At 44.3% G+C, this 7,659-nt stretch overlaps 1 protein-coding gene across 1 annotated transcript; it reads right to left on the bottom strand.

Annotated features, from left to right (window-relative positions):
* Positions 1 to 2,050: 2,050 nt before the first annotated feature.
* On the bottom strand, positions 2,051 to 3,586 carry LOC109398975 (dihydrolipoyllysine-residue succinyltransferase component of 2-oxoglutarate dehydrogenase complex, mitochondrial). Its single transcript, XM_062846721.1, has 3 exons — positions 3,407 to 3,586; positions 3,031 to 3,336; positions 2,051 to 2,939 (listed from the first exon to the last, which is right to left on the bottom strand). Exons 1-3 carry the CDS (start codon positions 3,542 to 3,544, stop codon positions 2,805 to 2,807), a joined length of 579 nt encoding a protein of 192 aa, XP_062702705.1. The 5' UTR covers positions 3,545 to 3,586; the 3' UTR covers positions 2,051 to 2,804.
* Positions 3,587 to 7,659: the final 4,073 nt, after the last annotated feature.

The following is a 7,659-nucleotide window of genomic DNA, read 5'->3' as shown; positions in this document are numbered from 1 at the left end:
TTGTGAAGAAATTCATTAATGATTTTTTGGGGGAATTCCAGGTGGAACTCATGCGCGAATCCTTAGAGGAATCTCTGTAGATTGCAACAAGGATTTCGATCGATTTTTTTTATCTAGGAATTCTGACTCAATTCAAGCATCACTTATTGTTTTGAAAGAATAAAATTCTTTCGCAACATGTTTTTTTGCATAATTGATAATTTTCTCGTTTTTTTTTCATCGCATAAAATACGTTTATAAAATTTTATAAGAGTTGAGATAATGACTTCATATATTAAAGTTTCGCATTGCCTTGAAATCATCACCATCTGAAGCCTTCTCCAGAATTCCAATATGATGAAATACTTGGCGATGTTAGCACCACAGCATGTTGAAATCCCTTCTTGGGAATTCATATTGCGTGTAACACCATGATTCTATTTTGCACCATGATTATATATTGCACCATCATTGCAGTGCCCCCCCTAAGCGAGAACCCTGAGCACGCTAGTGCCAGTGCACCGTGCTGGAACGGAGCCGGCGTCCACTGGTATCTCCTACCTTACTTTTGCTGCTTCCCGCTACTGCATCCGATGGTTTGCCACTAACTGCGCCGCTGGTCGCCACGCCATCCCCATTAAGGTCCTTTCCGCTGAGTTGTTCTGGTCTTGGAACCGCTGTGCCCAACGCTCGAAATCAGACACCTTGAATTTTGGGGCCGTATCATAACGTCCGAGGCCATAACATCCCGGTCGTTATGGCGCGCTTTTTTGCAAAATAACATCCGAAAACTTAGATGCGTTATAATATCCAATAATCATATACGTTTGGACGTTATGCCCCAGAAAAACGCGCCATAAAGCCCTGGGATATAGCCTCGGACGTTATGAACCGCGCTTCGAATTTGTTAAACAGGGTTACACCTGTACTTTCCTTATTCCGTCTTCTTCTTCTTGTCAGCCATGACCTGGACTTGATCAGCAATATTGACCTCTTGAATCGGGCGTTTCGGCTTCTGTGGTTTGTATTGTCATTCGGTATTGCTCGGCCGCCATGGTCGCGAAGCTTTTCAGTAAAATCTGGGAATTCAGCAACATTTTCCAGAGCGTCGTAGCGATTTTGGGTATGTATCAGATACTGGTCTTTTGCTTCCATGTTCGTCATTGTCGACTTCACCATTATAGTGTCCACCCTAATCTGAACTATATATCGATATGTTATCCTGTAACGCATCTGAAAAGAGACTGAGAGTCCATCAATAAAGAGCTAGCTCAGTCTAGCATGAGCCGTTGCATGAGACGGAGTCGGAACGTATCTAACGTATTTTACTTCCTTTCATAGAAAGAGTTTCTTCCCAAGTTTATTTATTTCACATAAATCTTTATCGGTCGAGTTTTATTATAATTAGTGATCGTATATAACAGCCATAAGCACCTTAATGTTGCGTTGTCTCACTCTGAGAGGGTGCTGCCAACTCCGAATACGATTTGGGGCGAAGTTCGTCGAATATCATGTCACTTCTATACTGCCCCCATTCACAACAGTTCCATGTGAATAGGAAACCCAACAAACATGGGACTGTTATGCGAATGGGGGCAGTATATGCGCATCAATATTTGCCGTTTACATTGAGCGATTAAAAAAATCAATTAAAAAAGATGTTCAGCAATTCATCTTATGTATCACCAAAGCAAGGAGGGCTATTGTATTGCCCTTTTTCGTTACAGCGATGAACCAGCGCCAGGCAGAAAATATCTATATACCTAACAGATTTAAAAAAATCTTTGAATTTAGAATGCTATTCATTTATTGTTTTACGATCAAACCAAAATATCCAGTTGAACTCAAGAATCCGCAAAAGCAATTAACGGCTGAGCGATGACGGACTTACAACACCTGTCACAGGTGATACAGTGCGATACAGAAGAGGATTCCCAACCAGCATAGAATTAACAGAAAACATCCGTTGTACTTTCTAGCATATGTAACCAGCCGCATTCGTGGTCAAAATTTATTTAAGACATGAAAATAAATACAATATGAATTTCGATCGAATAAATAGTCTATCTACTGCAGCCAGCATGTGTTATTAGCACGTTCTTTTATTCTTATGATACTTTTTTCTGCCGTTGCCTGCCTGTTTTTTCGAAATGTCCAAAAAACTGTATTCGCTACGCTAACAACACGCCCGCGGATGACTGTTGGCGCGCACTATAATCGGCTGTTCACCTCTCCCGAATAGAACAAACCGGCGACGTCACTGGGAGTGGAGAATAATCTAGCACCCTTGGTTTTTGTAAGTGATTTTGCTTGGTTGGGTTCTACGAAATAACCTGTAACTATCGGTTGACTTAGCTTTTGGTTTATACGACGGACAATGTATAAAATAGCAGTGACTTACGTTTAGAATGACATCGCTTCGAATACGAGATAACTTTTTTTCAACAATGTGAGTTATGTCTCCGGAAAATAATACCACAGCGGATGATATTGCAATACTTTTCCTATCAAAAAACAACAACGATGTATACAAGAGCGGTGCGTATAAAAAGGGAGCGGTTTTGGGGTCGCGTGCATCAAATAATTTGGAACTACGAAAGTTACGGTTTTTGTTTTATCAGATTCTTATAATCACGAAATGTTCATTTTCTCAATAACGATATTGAACAGTTCTGCTGTAGTAGTGTGAATTGGATACTATTTTCATGTAATTTCACGTCGTGATGCCTAAGCGTTTTGTAACGTTGCATGTTTTTGCCTGTACGACTCATGAGTTTTTTTTGTCTAGCTTGTAATAGTACAACGTGGGTTGGCGCTGGGTTGGTTTACAGACCAGCCAGGATGATGCGGGGATCCTCAACGGCGGCCTTGACCTTGCGCAGGAAGGTCACGGCCTCGCGTCCGTCAATCAGTCGGTGATCGTAGGTCAGCGCAACGTACATCATCGGCCGCACGACAACCTGTTGGTGGATAGAACATATCGATGAAAATTAAGAATTCATAATAATGATTGGTAAACTGTTCGAGCTTTTCACGGTAATAAAGACGTACCTGTCCTTTCACGGCAATTGGTCGTTCGAAGATTCCGTGCATGCCCAGAATGGCACTCTGTGGGGGATTGATGATGGGTGTACCCAGCAGAGAACCGAACACTCCACCGTTCGAGATGGTGAAGGTACCGCCGTCCATGTCCTCGACGGCTAGCGTGCCCTTCTTGGCCTTGTCGGCCAGGCCAGCGATGGCCAGCTCGATGTCGGCAAAGTTCATGCCCTCGACGTTCCTTAGGACCGGGACGACTAGACCCTTGGGCGAGGCCACCGCAACCGAGATGTCAACGTAGTCACGGTAGATGATTTCCTGTGGGAAGGGGGAAACATGAAGAAGATGATAGATATGTCCAATTGGTGTCCAACAAGGTTGCACTTACATTTTCTCCGATGACAGCATTTACCACGGGCTGATCCTGTAATGCGTAGGCAGCTGCTTTGCAGAAGGCAGACATGAAGCCCAGCTTCATGCCGTACTTTTTCTGGAAGGCTTCCAGGTGTTGCTTGCGGAAGTCCATGATGAAGCTGAAATTATTCAAAGGAAATTCGTAAGATTTATGTCACATGCGTCCCTTTATAATAATTGTACGATACATTCCAAAATCGATGACATAAACAGCCAGTTATGCCATGCTGTGCTGGTAGTGCAGGCACTGCAGTGCACACTTTTGTCCTTTCTCACTATATTGAGGAGGTACACGTGTTCGCCAAGGATATGCGGCTCCAGCAGTGTCTGTTTGGATGCCCGAACAACTGAATATGAAATGCTCCTCCATCGGCAGCTATACCTATGGTTGCAGCTTCGCTATAGTGTATACAGGACCTTAGGGCAACAATCTACTGTTTTCAAAACCCACGGGCACGAAACCCTACCATGATTAACACGGAAAAATATTATAACCCAAAGAATAAGTTTTAAATACTCAAATTTTACTAAACTGCTTAAAGTTTTAACTCAAAGTTGGGTTGTTTTCTCCCTCGCCCCACCGCAATGTTTTCGAAAACAAAGAGAGAAGCACCGACGCATCCGCTGCTCTTCCGTGGAAGAAGCCAAATTTGGGTTTTCTTGAGTTAACCCAAATTTGCGTCAATTGAGGCCTCCGTTGGGTGAAAATAACTTACCATTGGATTAATTTTTTTGCCGCTCTCAAACGAGAACTACTCACTCGCCACTATCGCTGTTTGACGCAAATTTGAGTAATTCCACGGAAGACCGGGATTGCGTCAAAACAACTTAAATTTGGGTTCATTTGTAGTTCCGTGAATGCTGCCGAAATGCAAGGCTTTTGCAACCAACTGAATGCTGTCATGGACAAGATTCCAAAATAGGTCATCTAGACCCTTATGGGCGATACTTCAACGCGAAGATTGGTTCGGACAACTCGGACTATGAGCTCGTCATGGGACGCCATAGTCTCGGAGAAATGAGTGAGAAGAGAGATTTGCTTGCAGATCTTTGTGGAAACTATGACATGGTGATTGGGGATCACTCTTTTCCCATCGACCCATGCACAAAGTGACATGGGTTTCCCGCGATGGCGACTACATCTGCATCAGCCGGAAATGGAGGCGGAGTCTTCTTGATGTGCGGAACAAACGTAGCGCCGACATTCCGTCCGACCATAATCTCCTAATCGGCGAGATCCGACTGCGCATTGTTAGGATCCATCGACAAGAAGAGAAAATCGGGCGCTCGTTCAACACACGCCGACTGGAAGACGCTGTGGTGAAAAGGTCCTTCGTCGAAGAGCTAGAGAACCGTGCTGCGGATATTCCAGAAGGTGGAAGCGTAGAAGATCAATGGAGCGCCATCAAGAACGCCTTCATCGCCACCGGCGAGAATAATTTGGGTGAGCTACGCACCCAGAGAAAGCAATGGATCACAGATGATATCTGGAGGAAGACAGAGGAGCGAAAGAACGCCAAAGCCGTGATAGAGCGAGCGAAAACACGAGGAGCCAAAACCGTAGCCCGTCAGCGCTATTCGGCTCTCGAGAAGGAAGTGAAACGTTCTTTTCAGACGGGACAAAAGAGCGTAGACGCACTCCCTAGCCGACGAAGGTGAGAAAGCCGCGAACACCGGCGTCATTCGTCATCTCTACGATGTCTCACATCGCCTTGGTGGGACTAGAAAGAATGCTACGATGCCCGTAGACAGCTATTGACCGACCCGGCTGACCAGCTGAAAAGCTGGTTCAAGCAATTTGGAAATCTTTTTCAAGTGTTGCCCATGCCACGACGCATTACCCGTGTCAACACCGAAGCCATCCGTAGCATGAAATCGAATAGCGCCCCGGGGGTCGATCGCATATCAACCGAGATGCTCAAATCCCACCCCATAGTATCTGCACAACACTGCTGCATTAATTATTCTGGCTACAAGGCGTCTTAGTAAAGGTGCCCAAAAAGGGTGACCTGGCTGTATGAGATAATTGGCGGGGTATCATGTTGCTGTGCATCGTTCTCAAAGTGATCCTTAACCGGTTACAGAAGAAGATTGACGCAACTTTCCGGTGGCGGCAAGCAGGATTTTGTGCCGGATGATACTGTGTGGATGTGGACCATATTGTCACGCTCCGTATCATCCTGGAGCAAATCAATGAAGAGTCTCTCTATCTGGTGTTCATTATTAACGAGAAAGCTTTCGATCGTCTCAATCACGAAAACATGTGGGGAGCTCTCAGGCGCAAGGGTGTCCCTGAGAAAATCATCGGCCTCATTGAAGCACAGTACAGGGCATTTCCGTGCAGAGTACTGCACAACGGTGTCTTGTTTGATCAAATCCGGGTTGTTGCTGGAGTGAGTATACTATCACCACTACTGTTCCTCATCGTAATCGACGATATCCTGGTAAATGCGCTTGATCGTGAATCAAATCGTGGGTTGCTGTGGCAGCCCATTACCATGGAGCACCCAAATGACTTCGAACTGGCTAATGACGTAGCTCTCTTAGCTCAACGCGCCCCGATATGCATAGCAAGCTCGATGATTTTGCCGGTCTCACCATCAATGTCAACAAGACCGAATCGTTGGTCTGGATGTAAACACGGTCAACCCTTCCAGCTCTACGGTAGCTAGGCAATCAGTGGAGAATATTGAAAGCTTCCAATATCTTGATAGCTAAATGGCAGGCAATGATGGCAACAAGATTGACAGAGATGCACGGGTCAAGAAGGCGAGGACTAAAAAATGTATGGAAAAACAACCAGATTAGTCGACGCACCAAAATCCGAGTTTTCAATACAAACGTGCAATCTGTGCTGCTGTACACCAGTGAAACTTGGTGTGTATCAGCGGAAAATACTGCTGCAGGTCTTCATCAATAGATGCCTGCGGTATATCATTCGTGCATGGTGGCCTCACAATTGGATCTCCAACGTGAAGCTCCATCGAGCGAAAGTGGAGGTGGATCGGCCACACTCTACGCAGGGGCGGGAACGCAATCCGCAAGCAAGTGTTAGATTGGAACCCAGCAGGACATTGCAGCAGAGGCAGACCCAGAGGCTCATGGCGGCGCAGCCTCAACAACGAAATCAAGCAAATCGACAGAAAATTGACCTGATGGACACAGGTCAAGACATTGGCGGGCGATTGCCCAGGATGAGGATCATCTCAGCTGGATCACTGCAGAAATTACTGGAAGCACTCCATGCGAAATACCAGCAGTAGCTTCTGCCGAAATCTCAGGAGGTATTCCGGAAAGAAAAAAGTCCAGGGTGAATTCAGAAAAACTCTGAGAGAAATTCTAGGACCAACACCTGAAGGAATCTTGTAAGAGAAGACCGGGAGAAACTCCGAGAAAAATCTCAGTGAAACTTCAACAGAAAAATCGCGAGAACATTTAGGACAACTCCTGTATAAATCTAAGAAGATACTCTGGAGGAAAGCTCCATTCCTTCAGAAAATTAGTAAAAAAAAATCCTATTAACCCTTGGAGGAGCTCTAGTAGAAATCCCAGGAATAACACCTGTAGCAATGCTGGGAGAAACCCCTGGATCTTCTGGGGAAATCCCAAGATCAATACTGGAAGTAATCGTTAAAAATCTTTGAAAGGAATCCCAAGTAAAACTTTAACAGAAATTCCGCGACCACATCTGCCATATACACTGAAATAAATTTTGTTGTCGTTTCCACCGAATCCATGGTAGAATTAAGAACTGTACCAACAATTTTCAACCGAATGCAAAATTCTGTTAATTGTACTGAAACATTGTCAATATTACCATGCGTGTATTACTGTTGACTAAAAACATTCTTGGTTCTACTATTTGGGCATTGTAATTTCGACCATGTAGACTTGAATGTTGCGCGTCTTAGATAAACATGGTCAAAAATACAATGTCAAAATAGAAACATCAAGAATGTTTTTAGTCAATGGTACTTCACGCATGATAATATTGACAATGTTTCAGTACAATTAACAGAATTTTGCATTCGGTTGAAAATTGTTGGTACAGTTCTTAATTTTACCATGGATTCGGTGGAAACAACAACAAAATTTATTTCAGTGTATTCTGAGAGAAGCTTTTGCGGAGATCTTGGGATAAATCTAGTAAAAACAACGAGAACTCTGGTAGCAGTACCGAGACAACCTCTGAAAGAAATTCTATATGATCCCCGTAAAAAATCCAGG

The sequence above is a fragment of the Aedes albopictus genome, chromosome 1, assembly GCF_035046485.1.
Source record: "Aedes albopictus strain Foshan chromosome 1, AalbF5, whole genome shotgun sequence".
Taxonomy (NCBI): domain Eukaryota; kingdom Metazoa; phylum Arthropoda; class Insecta; order Diptera; family Culicidae; genus Aedes; species Aedes albopictus.
This window is presented reverse-complemented; position numbering and strand designations above follow the sequence as displayed.